General features: G+C 44.4%; 1 protein-coding gene across 1 annotated transcript in view; it reads right to left on the reverse strand.

Moving 5' to 3' along the window:
* LOC126188791 (inositol 1,4,5-triphosphate receptor associated 1-like) overlaps positions 1-19,070 on the reverse strand; it is a 396,777-nt gene extending 377,707 nt beyond the window's left edge. Inside the window, exons 1-2 of the mRNA XM_049930405.1 lie at positions 19,052-19,070; positions 18,923-19,011 (exon numbers count right to left, since the gene is read on the reverse strand). Coding sequence (XP_049786362.1) covers positions 18,923-19,011; positions 19,052-19,070 — 108 coding nt within the window. The remainder of the gene's footprint in view (positions 1-18,922; positions 19,012-19,051) is intronic.
* Positions 19,071-22,037: the final 2,967 nt, after the last annotated feature.

Consider the following 22,037-nt stretch of genomic DNA (forward strand, 5'->3'; position numbering starts at 1 on the left):
CGCCCACTGGCTGAGCTTTTGAGCTTTTTTTTTTTTTCCTTTATTGAATTTCAATTCCCCCCGAAGGGGGCGGTCTTGCAGCAGCTTAGTATGCCGCTCTTCAGCCTACTGACTTTGTGAGAAATATGAAGAGAATAAATAATAAAAAACAGGCGATAAAATCGGAGACTTAAAGAGTAACATGGCGAAAAGAAATCGTGGAACTTAAAACAAAGAACAGAGGGATGATGATGCTAATAAAATACACATGAAGCAGACAGGTAAAACAATAGACAGACAATTAAAAAAAACACAGCGACAGTCTGGATTCTGTTCACAAAAGACATAAAATTCACACCTAGCGACAGCATGGTTTCTGTTCGCAACACGAGAAAGACGAACAACACTGAAGAGTCACTGGAACAGTTGGCAAATGTGACATACCACAGCCGAGAGCAGGTGGGGGGACACTGGACAGATGATGGGAAAACAAAAAAGGGGGGAAAGGAGAGTAAAAGCGAAGGGGGGAACCGGGAAAGGAGCTGATGGAGGATGAGGACCCATAAGAGGGGTGGGTGGCAGACGTGACAGGGAGTGGGGTAGGCAGGGGTGGGGAATACAAAAGGACTTGGGGGGGGGGAGAAAGGAGGTAGGGAGAGGTTTAGTGGGGAGAAAACAGGACGTAAGGGCGAAAGAGGGAGCCCAGGGAAAGGAGAGAGGAAAGGAGGGGGAGTGAGGATCAGAGTTGATAGGAGGGATAAATGGAGGGAGAGAGGGCATCGTCCGGGAGGGGTAGTTGATGGAAGCCACCTTGGGAAAGGAGATTTAGGGTGTAGAGATGGAGGGTAGGGGGGACACAAAGGTGAAGACGTAGCAGGGGGCGGAGATGGGAGAGGAGAGGAGCAACCAGGGGGTGAGGGGGTTCAAGACGGCGGGAGGTGTAGAGGATGCGGATATGTTCGAGGAATAGGAGCAGATGGGGGAAAGGAATGAGATCATAGAGGATCCGCGTGGGGGACGGGAGGCGTATACGGAAGGCGAGGTGGAGTGCATGACGCTCAAGGATCTGGAGGGACTTATAGAATTTGGGGGGGGGGGAGGGGCAGATATCCGGGCAGGACTGGCATAACAGAGGATGGGATGGATTAAGGATTTGTAGGTGTGGAGGATGGTAGAGGGGTGCAACCCCCACATCCGGCCAGAGAGGAGTTTGAGGAATCGGAGGCGGTTGTGGGCTTTGGATTGGATGGAGCGGAGATGAGGGATCCAGATGAGGTGACGGTCAATGGTGAGGCCAAGGAAGGTGAGGGTGGGGGTGAGGCGGACAGGACATGCGCAGACAGTAAGGGAGAAATCCAGGAGCCGGAAGGAGCGAGTGGTACGACCTACGATGATTGCCTGGGTCTTGGAAGGATTGAGTTTCAGGAGCCACTGGTTACACCATGCAGCAAAAAGGTCAAGATGATTCTGGAGAAGGCGTTGGGACCGTTGGAGGGTAGGAGCGAGGGCGAGGAATGCGGTGTCATCAGCATATTGCAAGAGGTGTACTGGAGGGCTGGCTGAGTGAGAGGCAGGCGCTTAAGTACTCTGTCAGGGACGCCGCTATTGGCGGCTGCAGCCACGTGTTCCACTGTGGCGCCCTCACGCTAAAAGTGGGCCAGGAGGCGCGCGCCGCCACAGCTTACGGCGCGATAGTGCAGAGACTGAAACGTCCCCTTAGAAAAATTTATACATGACTGTGCTTAAACTGACACACAATATTTTTAGCGCAACGCAATCTGACTATCAAAGATCCCTGCAAAAGAATGGCCCTGAGTAACATTAAACTATACTTTTCAGAAATCACTTACCTCACAAAAATCTTCATTACTCGAACTACTGCAATACAGCGAGCGCTACTACTGCCAGCTAAATAAAAGATTCAAACTACGGAAGGCACTAACTACTGATAGGGATAGTTAGCAAATGAAAGATATTAATAGAGAACAAACAATGTATTTACCTTAATAGTCATAATATATATAGCAGTTCATGACAAATTACAAAACTCCGCCATCTCTCTCCCCACATCCACCGCTGCTGGCGGCTCACCTCCAACTGCGCAACGCTACGCGCTGTTCACATCCAGCTGCCGCTGCCTAACACTACAATGGCAGACAACAATGCAAACTAGCCACAGGCTGCACACAGCACAGCCAGTGATTTTGATACAGAGCGCTACGTAACGTTGCCAATAAGAAAATATAAACAACCTACTTACATAGCCCCCATGCTCACCCAAAAAAATTTTACAAAATATTTTTTGGCAGTGGCCAATAATGATTTGAAAAAATTTTTCATAATTACAATAACAAAGATATCAAATGCACACACTTATTTATACAATGTTGGTCAAAAGCTAAAATTTTCTCACAGTCCATAAAGACAGTCCTAAACATTCATCATAATAGTAATTACAGTTTTTTTTCACAAAGTCTCATTAGTAAAAAAATTGCACACAGAAGTAGTAGATTTCCATGCAGTCTTGAAGAAGTAGTGTTGTCCTTCCAATGGAAAGACAGTGCTGACTCTTGACATGCTGACAGGTAATGGGCCACAACAGAGCAAACCCACAGCAGAGTCATTCGACGTTTTGAAGAGGATTGGTAGGTAGGTCATCACAGAGTAGACCCACTGTAGTCCTGGTAGAGATTGTGGTATTGGTGGGCCACCAGAGGTGCAGACCCACTGTAGTCCTGGTAGAGATTGTGGTATTGGTGGGCCACCAGAGGTGCAGACCCACTGCAGTCCTTGTAGAAATAATGGTATTGGTGGGTCATCAAAGATGCAGACCCACTGTAGTCCTTGTGGAGACGGCCAGCAGCCATCTGTTGCGACTGTGCAGGTGCACATTCACCATCGAAGAGTCTTGCGGAGAATATAGCAAGTCCATAAACCACCACTTGTCCACTCACAAAAAAATTTGTTTGAAACGTCCTTAGAACCAGCAATGCTGTTATCCAGTCCCTTACTGAATTATTAACACACGTGCCAACACTAACAGTCCCAACTTCTCACATATTGTCCATATACTATGACCAACAGAAACGTGTGCAGTGAAATGTAACTTACAAGTTATTTAATTTGATGGACTGGTGTCAATTACAATATTATAACATGAGAATACAATTACAAAGGTACAAAATACATCATTAAAAACATAACAATACAGATAACATTTGTAGTAACACAGGCTTTACAAAAGAATAGAAATAAACATATACATCAGTGTTACAGGAATTATGACATAAGTAAATACATAAAGATCAGAATAACTTTTGAAACATCACCTTCACATATGAGCAACAAAACAGAATAAATAATGTCTCAACATCTTTACAAAGTAAATAACATAGTATTAGAAAAACTCTACAACATAGCTCTCATCAGCTAAACACATAAAGACAGGAAAAACACAAATACACAAGGGTACACAAACACATAGTGGGATGACACAAAAGGAAAAGACAGGGTTTGTTTTACTGCAGTATTTTGCATGGAGATCTCCCTTTGTTCATCATTATTCCCAAAAGTACTATCTAAGCCTGCTTTCTCTGTTCACATCCTCTTTCAAAAATAGTTTTTCTCCACTGTGCACTACTTTTTTTGGCCAAACTATTTTCTTATAGCTTCTTACTGCATTTCTTCCAATTCATCATAGTTAGTTTCTTATATAGTCTACTCCTTCTTAAGCTAACTTAAATCTACTGAGCTCAGATGCTAAACTAAGGGACGAGGCAATGCAGCAGCGCAAAACGATTAACACAAACATCAATGACAAAAAAATTCAAATTGGCAAAGCAATTGCAATATTACAACTAATATAAGGCGCTGTGCAGCAAACAAGAAAACTAAAGCATTAGTAAAACTGGCTTAACAGAATAATACAAAGTCAAATTCAATAACACTATGCCTGGCAAACAGCAGCAACTTATACCTAGACATGACATAGCTCAAGCAGAAAAAATATTACAGTAAAAACAACAATGCAGACAAGGGAAATGTCTATTCACATCTTAATGTCTATGTAATTAAAGTGGTGCACCACAACAACTTATTGTAAAAAGAAATATTACCATGTACTTGAAAAGAAAATTATGTGTCCAGTTACTGTTACTAGTCCCTTCTTATTGTTCTTTCCTTTCCAAGTGCTCCTTTTTTAAAGAATGTGGATTACAAAATTATTATTTAATAGATCTGTTGACAGAAAGTGTTCACATTAGCAAATGCATTTTATTTTATAAAAGCAATGCTGCAACACAGCTGGAAACCAGATATCAAATGAAATAAGCAACTATGTACAAAGTAAAGCATAAGAACATCATTCAGTAGTCATAAGGCATTTCATAAGTTAGTAGAAATTCTCTCAACTCTCGTAGAAAGACGCTTGTCGTAATCAGGTGTGCAGATGTACGAATATTTCCAATCAATTCATAAGCATTTCGGTAATTAGCACAAAATACGAGTAATCATATGTTTTCAAGTAATGAGCGTGTAATATTTGCGATGCTTTCTACAAAGGAATGTCAATAGCGAGGATAAGGGCCTCCCCTTTTTCTTTCTACCTGTGCCTCTGGAAAGGCCCTCTCTAATGGCTTTTTTTTTCAGGCGTCTGACGCAGCTGTGCCCACGATGCATTACGTGCAGGTGGTCACTTAACTTTCTTACGGAAATATTTACGACAGCAGTTTCCGCTACAGTGACAGTCTCATATACAAAATTTCACAGGTCGAGAATTTACGTTGCAAATGTGTAGAAACAAACTCCTATGAATATAACAACACAGTACAGACAAAATACAATTTCGTAAGTGTGAAGTTATCCAACGGTGTAATTACGTAAACATCTGTCACTGCCGTAGTAAAAAAATTTGTCTCTCTCAGTTAAATGATCAGATAGCTGTGTAATTTATGTGTTAGAGAAATATGGTACCAATGTGTAAAGTTGTGTAAGCAAATACCATATTAGCTAGGGCTCCTTGTGCTTGCCAAACACATGGTACACAAAGTAAGCGTGTACCCCCCTGAGGATTATTGTAATTATACCCTCAGGTGTTACAGATTACAGCTATGGAATGAAATGTATCACAGAAAACTTTCTTTGTAATTCAAAATTCTTTAAAAATAAATGTTTTAAGTACAAAATTAATCACTCAAATACGTGTCCTGTAGCGCTAAATGTGCGTCTTGCTGTAAGATAATCTCTGTGGAAGTGTCGTAGTTATTGTCCTCCGAAAGCTAAGTTCTGCAGAAGCCAGTGTACTTACCTTATGATAAACAAAATTGAAATGTTTTGCGTATAGATATCTTAGTTATTATGCTTATTGTTCTGATGAAGAAATTACTGTGGTGTAACGTATTGTTGTGCTACGGAAAAGGCTGTCTCATTGTCGCTATACCACAAAAGTTACTATTAAACATGTTTTACTTTCCAGAAGAATTCAGAAAAACTGTGCAGATATAAAACAGATACACCGCAAAAGCAACATTGTAAATTGTCACTCATTAGTAGCGTCGTGATAAAATCGTGTAGCTGTCACATAAACTAACCACTGTCTCATCTGGTATCTCACAGAAAGTACTTTAAATCCAGAATGTATTTTCAAGTAAACCAAAATATTGCATTAGAATCTCATTAGCAGTACCAGATATAATGTTATTTTTCTCGGAGCCAGCCGGCGCACGTGTATGCCTGCGGTGCGAGTCATTGTCTGTCTCTTTGTTGCCGCGCGTCGTTACTGGGATTAGGAGGCCTAACTTCCACAAATTCACCTTGCCGAGAGGGCCCAGCTCTGTTTAAAGCTCGCCAGTTCTGATGGAATTCAGGTCTGTCGTTTTGTCGGTAGTTTACACAGTTTCTTTCATGTCGGTCACGTGGTGGAGAATTTCTCCCTGAATCGTAACTGCGCGCTGAACTGTTGCGTCTGAAATTATTCTGTCTCTCGTGATAATAATTGTTCTGGTTGCCATATTGTCTGTTTCTATGAGTGTCTCTGTCATATTCATTACTACGGAAATGCGATCTCTCTCTGTAACTATTACTCTGCCAGTGGTTGTCATACGGGTGGTGTCTCTTTTGGTCACGATTTACGTGGTAAGAATAGAATTGTCGTGTCCAGTTATTGTTTCTATCGTCACGGAATTGTGACGGATGTGACCTGTAGTGATTGTTTTCCTGTTTTCGCATCCCGCGACTATCTGTGTCAGTTTCTAATTCTTGTAAGAGTCCCTGAAAAGCTTCAATGTCGTCTTTGCAACATCCTGCCAAAATAATATGCCGTAAATGTTCAGGTAATTTGATTAAGCAAATGCGTATGAGTTCTGAGGGGCTGTATGGATTTGACAGGTACTGATTCTTGTGCAACATGTCTTCAAAATATTTCACAAGACTGGAAAATTCAGATTGTTCGAAATGGTTCATCATCATGATGCTATGTTTTACTCGGTCTTGTGTAGCTTGAGACCAATATGCTGAGAGGAAGGCATGGTAAAATTCTCCTTCACTATGACAATCGTGAATGACCAATCGCATTCTTACAGCTGTTTCATTCTCTAAGTAGCCACACATAAATTCTAACCTGTGCTCCAATGACCAGTTGGGAGGAAAACAATGAGAGAATTGATGGAGCCACGCTTGTGGAAGAATGTCGTTGGCAGAATTCTTAAACGTTTTGAATTTACATGTAGTAATGAACAGCTTATAGTCAAAATCATCGTGTCGGCGAGTAGCATATCGGTCATTGTTACGTCGTGTCGGCGGTTCCATCTCAAAATTCGGTGTACCTTGCCAATTCCTTTCATAATTACCGAAATGCCCTGTGTTATTATTTTGTGGCTTTTCCGTATTTCTATGTCCCTCTTCCCGTATTGGGGCGCGAGTGTCCTCTGAAATACGTAATTCTTGTATTACCTGTGTCAACTGATCTTGTACTTCCCGGATTTCTCTTTTGTACTGTGTATTGATTTGATTTTGATTTTGTTTGAATTTTCTTATTTGTTCATACTCTTCTGTGTCAGTGAAGGCTACGGGTCTTGTGTCATTCAGATCATCATCTACCTTTGTAGATAAGTTAGTGACCTGATCCGAAAGTTCGGCTACTTTCTCCGATAGTGTACTTATTTCCTCCATGTGTCTTTCTGAACCAATTTTCAGGGTATCTACTGTGTCCTTTAAATTTTCCTGAGCTTTTGCAAGTTGTGTAGCCGAATCGGTAGATGCAACTGAGTCAGTTTTAGCTTGCAAGGTCTCATGATTTTCATGAACAATAGTTTGCAGTTCTTTTATGGCTGCTTCGTGATTCTGTAATGCATTTTCATGACGCGAAAAAATAGGTTGGAAATGCTCACAAATTTGTGTTTTTACTTCATTACAGATTTTTTGACATTTCGATTCGATGTTATGTAACTCAGTAGTTAAATCTTCACGTGTTTGTTCAAGTGTGGTGTCTAACTTTTGAAGATTTTGTTCCACTGTGTCTAACTTTTTAAGATTTTGTTCCATTGTGTCTAACTTTTGAAGCTTTTGCTGTGTTTGTCTCTGATTTTGTTCCATTGTGTCTAACTTTTGAAGCTTTTGCTGTGTTTGTCTCTGATTTACTTCCATTGTGTCTAACTTTTGAAGATTTTGTCCCATTTGTTGCATTAATTGTAATAACAATGCATTAGTGTCTGGAATCTGTTCCTCTACGCTTTTCGGCAGTGCGTTTGCACCAGTAACATTCACATTTTGATAAACAGAAAATGTGTCTTGACTCATTTGAGAAAACGGTGAGGACCCAAAACCTGAATCTACAGTATTTGTAATATTGTGTTCTGTCATTCCTAATTCCTGAGGCGAGCTGTTGCCGACCGATCGATCGATAATGCTTCCCTGTTCACTACCTGTTTGACTGTCTACACCATTATTTGCCGCCCGCTCCATTTCCCTGTGCACAATTACCAAATTACTACTTCGAATGTCTGTTAATTCACTACCCAGTGGTGCTGATAAGCTACGCTCGTCGTCACTATTATTTCTCAGTTTCCTTTGGAGCCGAGTGTTACGTTTTTCACACGCCATTATTGTCACAATATTTCACACGACAACACAGAAAAACACAATTTGAATAGCAAAAATAGGAGAACACATTAACATAGCACTGAAAATAATATCTAGTTAATTGCAAGCGTAGCTGCGAAATACTTGGTGCATATCTACATGCATGCCACAACTGTTTTACTGTGCAACAATGAAAAACCACAACTACAAAGGAAATTCTCTCTATAATTACGCACTAACAATAAACAAAAGCTACACTAATTACACAAACTACAAGAAAAAATCAGAAGATTCCAGTGAGGTATCCTAGGCTAAGGGTCGACATATGAAACGTCCCCTTAGAAGAATTTATACATGACTGTTCTTAAACTGACACGCAATATTTTTAGCGCAACGCAATCTGACTATCAAAGATCCCTGCAAAAGAATGGCCCTGAGTAACAGTAAACTATACGTTTCACAAATCACTTACCTCACAAAAATCTTCATTACTCGAACTACTGCAATACAGCGAGCGCTACTACTGCCAGCTAAATAAAAGATTCAAACTACGGAAGGCACTAACTACTGATAGGGATAGTTAGCAAATGAAAGATATTAATAGAGAACAAACAATGTATTTACCTTAATAGTCATAATATATATAGCAGTTCATGACAAATTACAAAACTCCGGCATCTCTCTCCCCACATCCACCGCTGCTGGCGGCTCACCTCCAACTGCGCAACGCTACGCGCTGTTCACATCCAGCTGCCGCTGCCTAACACTACAATGGCAGACAACAATGCAAACTAGCCACAGGCTGCACACAGCACAGCCAGTGATTTTCATACAGATCGCTACGTAACGTTGCCAATAAGAAAATATAAACAGCCTACTTACAAGACCTCTAGGGCTCTTCGACGTCCATGACGTCTGGCGGGGATTCAAATTCCGCGGCGTGCGGTACCAGAGTACACGTGTGGGCCTTCGGCTCCAAAAGCCCATATCGATGATGTTTCGTTGAATGATTCGCACAGTGACACTTGCTGATGGCCCAATCTGCAGCAATTTGCAGAAGGGTTGCACTTTGTGACGTTTTTACGATTCTCGATGCCTATACCAGTTTCTTTGGCGCTTGAGTGTAATATGTGTCGTTGTAGGAAGTTGCCTCTAGTTTGGCCTTCTCATATATTCACGGCGTTTTCTGCCCATGGCTAACGATTTTCCTGCCAATAAATACATACAATATACGGCGACGATCAAGTCTGTGATGTGTGTTCTCGATCACATACCGCATTTTTTCTGCCCATTGCAACGCTAAGGTGCCGTAGCGAGGAGATGTCAAACGTTTTCTCCCAAGAAGTATGTAGGGTTGTACAGAGTATCTCATTCCGTGAATACATAGAAACGCCGCCAACGTTCGTGCGTCAATTGTTAACAAACTTATTTGAAATTTTCTGATCATTTTAAGTCCATTCTGCGTGATTCGCTTCGAAAACCTTTGTAATTTTGCAATGATATGAGCCCGTGTTTCCAGAAACAGCCACTTCACATACGCAAATTCATAATGAAAGATCCACTTAATGGTAACATTTAATCGACACCATGGGATAAGATAAACAGCAGTAGTAGTGATTGTCGGTAAATCACTAACATAACGCTACTACTTTTGTTATTAATTCGAATTTGCACGCCTTGTACAACCAAGAAAACGTTGAAGGCATTCTGAACGAAAAGAAGGTACGTAGAATGTGCAGTAGTGTCGACCACCCCTTACAGTTCGTGGGAGGGTTGATGAGGGAAGGACGAGGGTCATCTCTCTGTGGTACCACCCTAGGACGTCTGGCCATATCATGTACAGACACATATACCGTCTCCAATGGAGCAGACTCCTCGTCAAAACATTTTACAACTCTTGGCTGTTGTACATATTGTATATGACCCGTCTCTCCCTATAGCTTACCCCTACTTTTTTCAGAATTTCGAACATCTTGCAGCATTATACATTGTCGAACGCTTTTTCCAGGTCGACAAATCCTATGACGTGTCTTGATTTTTCTTTAGCTTCCATTATTAACGGCAACGTCAAAATTGCCTCTCTCGTGCCCTTACTTTTCCTAAAGTCAAACTGATCGTCATCTAGCGTATCCTACATTTTCTTTTCCATTCTTCTGTATTATATTCTTGTAAGCAACTTGCCTCGCGCAACTTCAGGCGCCATGTCACGGATTGCGCAACCTCTCCTGCCGGAGGTTCTAGTTCTCCCTCGGCCCAGGGTGTGTGTGTTGTTCCTAGCATAAGTCGTTGTCTTCAGTCCTGAGACTGATTTGATGCAGCTCTCCATGCTACTCTATCCTGTGCAAGCTTCTTCATCTACCAGTACCTACTGCAACCTACATCCTTCTGAATCTGCTTAGTGTATTCATCTCTTGGTCTCCCCCTGCGATTTTTACCCTCCACGCTGCCTTCCAATACTAAATTGGTGCCGGCCGCGGTGGCCGTGCGGTTCTGGCGCTGCAGTCCGGAACCGCGGGACTGCTACGGTCGCAGGTTCGAATCCTGCCTCGGGCATGGGTGTGTGTGATGTCCTTAGGTTAGTTAGGTTTAAGTAGTTCTAAGTTCTAGGGGACTTATGACCTAAGATGTTGAGTCCCATAGTACTCAAAGCCATTTGAACCATTTTGAACTAAATTGGTGATCCCTTGATGCCTCAGAACATGTCCTACCAACCGATCCCTTCTTCTGGTCAAGTTGTGCCACAAACTTCTCTTCTCCCCAATCCTATTCAATACTTCCTCATTAGTTATGTGATCTACCCATCTAATCTTCAGCATTCTTCGGTAGCACCACATTTCAAAAGCTTCTATTCTCTTCTTGTCCAAACTATTTACCGTCCATGTTTCACTTCCATACATGGCTACACTCCATACAAATACTTTCAGAAATGACTTCCTGACACTTAAATCTATACTCGATGTTAACAAATTTCTCTTCTTCAGAAACGCTTTCCTTGCCATTGCCAGTCTACATTTTATATTACAATCCAGTATATAAGTTAGGCTAAGTTAGTCTAAGCAGTGTGTTAGCCTATGGAGCGAAGACCTCAGGAGTTTGGTCCCTTAGGAATTCACACACATTTGAACACTGGATGCATGAGCTGTTAAGTTGACTGTGCGATAATTGTCACACTTGTCGGCTCTTGCCTTCTTCGGAATTGTGTGGTTCATGCTTTTCCGAAAGTCAGATAGTATGTCGCCAGACTCATACATTCTACACACCAACGTGAATAGTCGTTTTGTTGCCACTTCAGCCAATGATTTTAGAAATTCTGATGGAACGTTATCTATCCCTTCTACCTTATTTGAACTTAAGTCCTCCAAAGTTCTTTTAAATTCTGATTCTAATACTGAATCCCCTATCTCCTCTAAATCGATTCCTGTTTCTTCTTCTATCACATCAGACAAATCTTCCCCCTCATAGAGGCTTTCAATGTATTCTTCCACCTATCCGCTCTCTCCTGTGCAGGTAACAGTGGAATTCTCGTTGCACTCTTAATGTTATCATCCTTGCTATTAATGTCACCGAAGGCTGTTTTGACTTTCCTGTATGCTGAGTCTGTCTTTCCGACAAAAATTTCTTTTTTCTATGTCTTCACATTTTTCCTGCATCTATTTCGTCTTATCTTCCCTGCACTTCCTATTTATTTCATTCCTCAGCGACTTGTATTCCTGTATTCCTAAGCCTCCTTTCATCGATAAATTGAGGTATTTCTTCTGTTACCCATGATTTCTTCGCAGTTACCTTCTTTGTACCTATGTTTTCCTTCCCAACTTCTGTTATCGCCATTTTTAGGGATGTCCATTCCCCTTCAACTGTACTGCCTGCCGAGCTATTCCTCATTGCTGTATCTATAGCCTAAGGGAACTTCAAGCGTATCTCGTCATTCCTTAGTACTTCCGTATCCCATTTCTTTTCTTATCGATTCTTCATGACTAATGTCTTACACTGCAGCCTACTGTTCATCACTGCTATGATCTGAGTCTATATCTGCTCCTGGGTACGCCTTACAATCCAGTATCTGATTTTGGAATCTCTATCTCACCATGATATAATCTAACTGAAATCTTCCTGTATCACCCGGTCTTTTCCAAGTATACCTCCTCCTCTTGTGATTCTTGAACAGGGTATTCGCTATTACTAGCTGAAAATTGTTACAGAACTCAATTAATCTTTCTCCTTTCTCATTCCTTGTCCCAATCCCATATTCTCTGTAACCTTTTCTCCTACTCCTTCCACTACAACTGCATTCCCGTCCCCCATGACTATTAGATTTTCATCCCCCCATGACTATTAGATTTTCATCCCCCTTTACTTAAAGCATTGACCTTCCAATATCCTCAAACACTTTCTCTATCTCTTCATCTTCAGCTTGCAACGTCGGCATGTAAACCTGAATTGTCGTTGTCAGTGTTGTTTGCTGTCGATTGTGATAAGAACGACCCTGTCACTGAACTGTTCACAGAAACACACTTTCTGCGCTACCTTCCTATTCTAACGAATCCTACTGTTTCTGCTGCTGTTGATATTACCCTATACTGATCTGACCAGAAATCCTTGTCTTCTTTCCACTTCACTTCACTGACCCCTACTATATCTAGATTGAGCCTTTGCATTTCCCTTTTCAGATTTTTTAGTTTCCCTACCACGTTCAAGCTTCCGACATTCCGCTGGCCGGTGTGGCCGAGTGGTTCTAGGCACTTCAGTCTGCAACTGTGCGACCGCTACGGTCGCAGGTTCGACTCTTGCCTCGGGCATGGATATGTGTGATGTCCTTAAGTTAGTTAGGTTTAAGTAGTTCTAAGTTCTGGGGGACTGATGACCTCAGATGTTAAGTCCCATAGTGCTCGGAGCCATTTGAACCATTTTCTTCCGACATTCCACGCTCCCACTCGTAGAACGTTATCCTTCTTTTGATTATTCAATCTTTTTCGCATGGTAACCTCCCCCTTGGCAGTCCCGTATCGGAGATCCGAATGGAGGACTATTCCGGAATCTTTTGCCAATGGATAGATCATCATGGCACTTCTTCACTTACAGGCCACATGTCCTGTGGACACACGTTACGTGTCTTTAATGCAGTGGTTTCCATTTCCTTCTGCATCTTCATGTCCTTGATCATTGCTGATTCTTCCGCCTTTAGGGGCAATTTCCCACCCCTAGGACAAGAGAGTGCCCTGAACCTCTGTCCGCTCATCCGCCCTCTTTGACAAGGCCGTTGGCTGAATGAGGGTGACTTCTTATGCCGGAAGTCTTCGGCCGCCAATGCTGATTATTAATCAAAATTTAAGCAGCGGTGAGATTCGAACCTAGGACCAGAGACGTTTTGATTATGAATAAAAGACGCCATCCCCCTTTTTAATTTTTTTTATCTCATTTTGTTCCTTGCATTTATTCGGGGCATCCGTTCAAGTTCATCGTTGACCTATTCACTCAGTTTTTTTTTATTACAGAGGGAAGCTAATCCTCTGACCAAACACGCTGAGCTACCGTGCCGGTCGGCCGGGGTGGCCGAGCGGTTCTCGGCGCTACAGTCTGGAACCGCGCGACCGCTACGGTCGCAGGTTCGAATCCTGCCTCGGGCATGGATGTGTGTGATGTCCTTAAGTTGGTTACGTTTAATTAGTTCTAAGTTCTAGGGGACTGATGGCCCCAGAAGTTAAGTCCCATAGTGCTCAGATCCAGTTGAACTACCGTGCCGGCTGTCTTAGACCACGGGGTGTTTTATAAGGAGCAGTTTAATCGGTCGGTGGTCGGAAGATCCGGGGTCGGGCGAACCAAAATTCAGAAAGAGAGGCAAAATGCGGTAATGCGAGATTTATTTTTGATTGGTCAGAACTCACTGCACCTTTGAGGGTCCCTCCCGCCAGCCTTCATTCTTACACCGTCGACTCTGCAAGCCTGTCGCTCCGTCTGAGCTGGTATGCTGAGGATTTAGTAAAACTGTTGGATAATCAGCACTTGGCCACTGGCGTCGGTCATTGGTTCCACCGATGACTGATTCTACACCCGCTTCACCCTCCAGCAGCAGTTACTATGGTATCCACAGCTGCGAGACGATGTCTGGGGACTTTAAAGTCATTTTGTGGTAATGCAGTTACTTCAAGATTCACTCTGAAGATTCGTATTTTATCACCACTCAGCAGTTTTCCTTCAACTCCAACCACATGTGAGACGTATTCCCTTCTGTAGCATTACCTGTTTCCAAGTAACATCACGACCATCACTGCGCATTTCGCGATTGTAATTAAATCACTTTTACGATTATCAGTCTCTTTCCCATTCCCCGTTATGTTACGCATGGCAGTGTCCTATTATATTAATGTTGCTACAGGTTGCCATTTGTTTTGTCCATGATTCTGTTGTAATAATATTAATGTTGCACAAGTTGTCATTCCTTTGCCAATCATTTTATTGGAATAAATCAAAATACACTCCTGGAAATTGAAATAAGAACACCGTGAATTCATTGTCCCAGGAAGGGGAAACTTTATTGACACATTCCTGGGGTCAGATACATCACATGATCACACTGACAGAACCACAGGCACATAGACACAGGCAACAGAGCATGCACAATATCGGCACTAGTACAGTGTATATCCACCTTTCGCAGAAATGCAGGCTGCTATTCTCCCATGGAGACGATCGTAGAGATGCTGGATGTAGTCCTGTGGAACGGCTTGCCATGCCATTTCCACCTGGCGCCTCAGTTGGACCAGCGTTCGTGCTGGACGTGCAGACCGCGTGAGACGACGCTTCATCCAGTCCCAAATATGCTCAATGGGGGACAGATCCGGAGATCTTGCTGGCCAGGGTAGTTGACTTACACCTTCTAGAGCACGTTGGGTGGCACGGGATACATGCGGACGTGCATTGTCCTGTTGGAACAGCAAGTTCCCTTGCCGGTCTAGGAATGGTAGAACGATGGGTACGATGACGGTTTGGATGTACCGTGCACTATTCAGTGTCCCCTCGACGATCACCAGTGGTGTACGGCCAGTGTAGGAGATCGCTCCCCACACCATGATGCCGGGTGTTGGCCCTGTGTGCCTCGGTCGTATGCAGTCCTGATTGTGGCGCTCACCTGCACGGCGCCAAACACGCATACGACCATCACTGGCACCAAGGCAGAAGCGACTCTCATCGCTGAAGACGACACGTCTCCATTCATCGCTCCATTCACGCCTGTCGCGACACCACTGGAGGCGGGCTGCACGATGTTGGGGCGTGAGCGGAAGACGGCCTAACGGTGTGCGGGACCGTAGCCCAGCTTCATGGAGACGGTTGCGAATGGTCCTCGCCGATACCCCAGGAGCAACAGTGTCCCTAATTTGCTGGGAAGTGGCGGTGCGGTCCCCTACGGCACTGCGTAGGATCCTACGGTCTTGGCGTGCATCCGTGCGTCGCTGCGGTCCGGTCCCAGGTCGACGGGCACGTGCACCTTCCGCCGACCACTGGCGACAACATCGATGTACTGTGGAGACCTCACGCCCCACGTGTTAAGCAATTCGGCGGTACGTCCACCCGGCCTCCCGCATGCCCACTATACGCCCTCGCTCAAAGTCCGTCAACTGCACATACGGTTCACGTCCACGCTGTCGCGGCATGCTACCAGTGTTAAAGACTGTGATGGAGCTCCGTATGCCACGGCAAACTGGCTGACACTGACGGCGGCGGTGCACAAATGCTGCGCAGCTAGCGCCATTCGACGGCCAACACCGCGGTTCCTGGTGTGTCCGCTGTGCCGTGCGTGTGATCATTGCTTGTACAGCCCTCTCGCAGTGTCCGGAGCAAGTATGGTGGGTCTGACACACCGGTGTCAATGTGTTCTTTTTTCCATTTCCAGGAGTGTAATTTTTAATTCGCGTCTCATATAGTAATCGTAAGTATCCCGTTGTCATTTTATTTTGGAGGTCGTCCTTGCACATTTTTTTAATTGACTCCAATTCACTAACTAGGAGTGTTAGTGTACAGTTTTCAGAACGTCCCAGAGCAACATTCGCTAACAGTTACGTCCGAAATCCCCTATTCACTTATTGAGATTGCAACATCCCTCATTACATCGTCAATGTTCACCATATGTGTGTAAATATACGCAATCGAACAGTTTTCCTTAAACACATTTTCGTGTATTACCAAATGTTTTGTGTCACTTTCCGTTAGCTCTGCTGTGAAACAGTTCCTGCAATTGACTACATACACAATATCAGTTTCCATAATCGGTACATCTACATGTACATGTCTGCTCCGCAGTTCACGGTTAAATGCCTGGCAAAGGGTTCATCGAATCGCCAACAACCTACCATTCCACTCTCCAACAGCAAATGGGTCCAAAGAACACGTACATCTTTCTGTTCGAACTCTGGTTTCTCTTATTTTATTACAATGATCATTTGATGGGCGTCAACAAAATATTTCTCGAATATTTTGAATAGTTCTCTGATATTCAGCCGGGTGGTGTCGTCTAAAAGGCGGGATATTTCGGCAAGCCGACTTGTTGCCATCTTCAGACGTTCCCGATGACAAAGTGGTATCATTTTTACTTATTTATTTATTTTGTGGTAGGTTGCGGTCTTACTGTCTGGGTGTCAGAGTAAAATTTTTCTATCGTACAGTATCACTGCAATGATATCATTGGTGTGCACGTTGAAGGTGTGGCAACGGGGCTTGAAGTCCCAACCACCCTCCAACGGTGGAAGTTCAAGTAGCAGGCAAGGGGGAACACAACTACAAATCTTTTTTTTATTTTTTTTTTATTTTTTTTTATTTTTATTATTTTTTTTTTTTTTTTTTATAGAGATGGGGTCCCTCCACGCCCGCACCAACGTGGTGACCAAACCAAAAGTTCTACTGTCACCTCCGTCAACATGTTAGTTATCTACTAAGTGGATCACAGGATGCTGGGCTGTGATGTTATCCGTGCGTCTGGGTAAGACTACGCATTAACACGGTGCATCAGGTGATAGATAGCGGACGAAACGCGAGTGAGGGTAGCGATTTGAAGAGCAGAGGGAAAAAAGTGCCAAGGCTCGCGCCGTGGGAAAAAAACCTCTGCGACAGTGGAATGGGTACTAAGAGCAGTAGTGGCTTACTAGCTGTGATAGTTCATGCAAGGCTGGATTTGTTAGTATGGGTATCATGCATCATCACCGTGGCAAGCGATGGCGATGTGTCCCAGTTGCTGCAGCCGCTATATTCCTGGAACAATCAAGACCGTTACATAGTAGTGGGAGATCGGCCATAGATCATCTCACTGTGTGGGGGATGTGTGGAGCTTGTCTGCATGCAGTGTACGGTACGGCTTCCCCGCGTGGTGCCAGTTATTCGGCAGTGTATTCCAGCTGGATATCCAGTAATGGCGTCATCTGTTAGTTACCGCCTTTATATCCACGTTCCCTACTCTACCCCCCCCCCCCCGCCTCCCGCCGTCAACGCCGCCGAAGCAGACCTGGTGCATCGGGAGGGGGGGGGGGGGGGACGAAGCACGGCGTCGGTCGTCGATCCACGGCCTCTAGTAATGCCGCGGACGCGGATTTCTGCTCTTGTGGCGACAATTCTTTTTCGTCCTCTCCAACCGTTGTGACGGGAGTGGATCTCTGCGTGGACTGCCCCTGTGCCATAGTCAAGCTCAAGATTGAGTCTCAGGCCTTGGTTAACTGAATCCGCTGTCTTCATTTATTAGCTCGTCCTGCAGTCGGATCTCTAAAGCTTCTTCGAGAATACAATCCCAGAAGGTGTTAGGTTGTTGCAACAACTTGGTCATTTTCTCATCTTTATTAAATTTTATTTTTAAATCTAGCAGCCTATCTCCTCATGACGAAGCAAATCCTACAGTCTGATGCTCAAGAATATGTTTCATCCCTTTTTTTCGGCATCAAGTCGTATGGTGACTGATGTCCGTTACTTCCCTTGCTGAAATTGTTTTTCGTTCTAGTTCTTCGTCTACTGAATAGCTTGTTCGGTAGCCGCAAAGAAAGAGTTTTAATCATTGCAATGTTGGTCACATTTCTCAAATAACACTCAATCCAGGAGCTTGATTCGTTATCCGATTATATGTAGTCAGCCTGATGTATTTGACCTACAAGCACAAACAGATGCTTTAGGTAAAGTGTCCTACACTATAAGCGCGAAACAGCCGGAAAATAAATTGATACTTGTTTTAGATTTACGTCCTCTCACCTACTGCATTCACGCGTCACTGTCTTTCCTGCGTAAAATGTCTCGTTAGCAGCAAACACTCCACACGCCGTTACCAATTAACCTATCTATCGTTTCATCATTGGGTTTTTCGTTAATTCCTTTGCATTCCAAATTACATAACAATATTCCACTAGTAAAAATGTTTTGTTTGTTTATTGACGCAGTGACATTCTTATGACACAGTCATAAACGGTTTCGGCCAACGCATGAACCTGTTTCAATGTATGCCGCCTTTAGGTTTTAATATAAATTTTCTTTTGCATCGTTACAGAATCTGTAGATGGTCATTGTATGGCCGAAACCGGTTATGACGGTGTCATAAGAATGTGATTGCGTCTACAAATAAACAAAAAATTTTACAAAGTAATCACTCACTCCATTGACAAAGTGTCGTTTTTTTTCTAAATTATTCCACAAGGTTAGTAAAATTTCAGACACTTACATCAACCAATCGTAGACAAAGCTCCCTCTTCAAACTTGCGAATATGCAATAAGTGTGTAAAGAAACGTTTATACTGCGATGAAGACGTTAATATTCGAAAAGTGAAGCTGAAGATGTAGCATGAAGATCACAAAGGGCAAGGACAAACAGAGGCAGAGACAGAGAGAGGAAGAGGCGACTCACCTCCGCAGCGCCACGCCCCGCGCTCTGGCCGTCGCTCGGCCCTCCGCAGCCCCCGCCGCCACCGCCGCCCTCGCCGCCGCCCCCGCAGCCTGCGACAGAAGAGGAGGCGCGCGCCGAGGTCAGAGTTACGGCTAGAGCCGGCTGGCATCGAAACGTGTCCTGTTATGCACTAGGCTGCCACAGCCAACCTGCAACCTCCGTGAAGCCGACAGCAATCAGGAAACAACTGGCGGCAACTGGTACAGTTTGTCGCCAGATTAAATTGTCTGCAGATTAAATTACTTAGAGATTAATTCCAGCAGTATTTCGTAGTACGTTCAGAATTACAGCACTCGCAAGAGCCGTTGTTTTAGGAGTGATCTCATGACGGGAATATACTACATTGCTCAACACAATTAAAGGGTCACTTCTTCGTGATTCCGTAACTGTCTCAAATTGCGAAACGTGCCTACAACTCTCCTCGTAACGGTGCAAAAGCTTAGTGCTCTGCGATGTCACCCTAGGACTCGGTGACACTTTAGATAGCAAGGTGTTGACACATGCGCAGAAAGCAGAGCTCGGAAGTTAATGTGACGTGAAAGCCAGTTAATGATGTCACATTGGCGCCAAATTTCACCGTAGTTCTGCCCACTGCCACCGTGTACGTGTCACACGATGGAAATATCGTCACCTCCTGTTACCCACATTTCTCCTCTTCTTTCGACGACTCTGCGATGGAATCCCACCCAAGACGCCCAGAGTTGAAATCACGCGGTTTGTTTATGGGTGGACGGAGAAAACATTTCAGACACACTGCCGCTCAGAACCAGCACGAAATTCCTCCGTGGGGTGGTAATGGGCGCCAATGAAACCACCCCTTCCTTTGGGACGTTGGTTCCCACACATTTCACGGTCGGAAATTACATTTCGCGGTGCGGTCAACAACAGCCTTTGACAACTGCCTGTTGGCGTCTGTCTCGAGTTCTTCGGCCGAAGTTCGCCCGATGATTTTTCTGGCGTTTCGCCTGCACGGGTGGCTGGCATTGTCAAAGTTTCAGCCTGCATTGCTAGTGGTGGGCTGGAGCCGAGATCGCAGGCCGCAGTCTAAATGTACCTGACGAGCCAACATGCAAGGGCAATTCCGCGGTCATTTCCGGCGCATTTCTCCTGTTGCTACCTCCAACGGTCGTTGCTGCAGCACAGGAATCCAGGATGCGTTTACCTTGAGGCTTTCTTCTTCCTCGTTGACGCTGTTCTCGTGTTTCTGCACTTCTGTAGTGTGCTGGTATATGTAAGCTGTCACCAGCACACCAGCCGGCAAAGGTGTAGCGCGAAGATCGATAGTAGGCACTGGATCAAGCGCGCCTCTCACAAGAGAGGCCAAAGACACATTCCCAAGTAACAGACCGCCAACGCGAAGCTAGAATTGAGGCCGCCGTCGCTGACTAGAGGCCTGGACTGACTCACTCTTCTAATCTGGCGACTGTCATTCATGCGCAGAGCGGGTCACTGGTTTCGACAGTGCAGAGCGACCAGATTAGTGCCTACTGTTATATCCTAGCCAGTAATGCCAACCGAGCCCGCTGCCAAAAGGTTGGCAGCGTCAAAGTCCGGACGCCGTCCGCATAAGCAGCGCCAGCGATACAGGAAATCGCCGCAAGTCTGCGCGCGCCACCGCTGGCTTCTGGCTTCTTAAGCGCTGGAGTCGCGAGCGCTAGGACAGTTCTGTATTCGCCGCTCAGTTGTATACTCGCCACCGATTTGTGTACTTGCTAGTCATTTGTGTGTTCATCGCAGCAGAGTTGTTGCTTGTCGTCAGCCGACGCTGACCTAGCCGCTCCGACTCGAACTAGACAGATTTCTGTAGACACGGAGTTCACTACTGTGTTTCTGTATCTTCTTTAATAAAGATAAGTACCGACTTTTATTTAATCAGAGTGTTTGGGTTTTCATCTTTCTGTTCACTGTTCCAGCGGACCGGTCGGCCCGCTATTAAAAGTGTGGCGGTGACTTCGTAAGCCGTTTCTACAGCGAAGTGTTTGTCGCTACGAACGCCGCCACAAAACCTACAGTGGGAATGCCAGAGAGAATAAAGTAGGTAATAGCAAGATTACTGATATTGTCCGCAATACCGAGGAGTTTGTACCACGAACATGGACTCTCTTCAAGTTAAGTAGCAGCTTCATGTAAATAAAAAACCATATTAACCCACAGGTGCATTTGTGTTTTAGAAAGAGGATAGCTCCAACAAGAAAGAAGAAAGCCTCAATGTAAGTGGATCCTAGCTTCCCGTACTGCAGCTAACGACTGTTATACATAGCACGAGGAGAAACGCACCGGAAATGATCGCGGAGAAGCCCTTGGATGTTGGCGCGCCAGGTACATATAGTCTGCGGCCGCGAGCTCGGCTCCAATGCACCATCAGCAATGGAGGCTGAAACTTTGACAATGCCAGCCACTATTGCAGGCGAAACGTCGGAAAAATCATCGAACGAACTTCGGCCGAAGAAACCGAGACAGGAGCGAACAGGCAGTTTGTCAGCAAGTGACCACGAAAGCCTTAACACTTTTGCACATACTTTGCTTTGTCGTTCCGGATGGAACCACTGGGGTTCTTTCCAAACCATTCGACGAAAGAACGTAATTCGAAGCAGCAAAGGGCACTTAGGCTTTTTATTTCCTCCTTTTTCACGCCCTCTTTTGACGGCTTCACGGAGGACAGGATTCGACACTGAAAGATGTATGAATAAAACGGCAAAGGCTCCTTCTGAAATATCCCAATTTGGTAACATCCTTGGTGACACTTGCCCACCTTTAAAGTTGTCCCTCTACAGAGACACCTAGACTCCTGCAGGCAGCTCCATTGCCATATGGCTAGTAGGAGCTACAGCAACGACGTAGTCTGCCTGCAGGTGCCTAGGTGTCTGTCTACAAGTACATTTTTAAAGTGCTATGTACAAAGGTGTACAAACTTCATCAAGTGTGTCACCGAAGTGAATCTTCTTAGAGCGATCCTTATTCACCCACGTTTCAATGTTGCATCTACATCTACATCTACATGGATACTTTGCAAATCACAATCAAGTGGCTGGCATAGGGTTCATCGAACCACCTTCACAATTCTCTATTATTCCAA

This window comes from Schistocerca cancellata, chromosome 5, assembly GCF_023864275.1.
Source record: "Schistocerca cancellata isolate TAMUIC-IGC-003103 chromosome 5, iqSchCanc2.1, whole genome shotgun sequence".
NCBI lineage: Eukaryota > Metazoa > Arthropoda > Insecta > Orthoptera > Acrididae > Schistocerca > Schistocerca cancellata.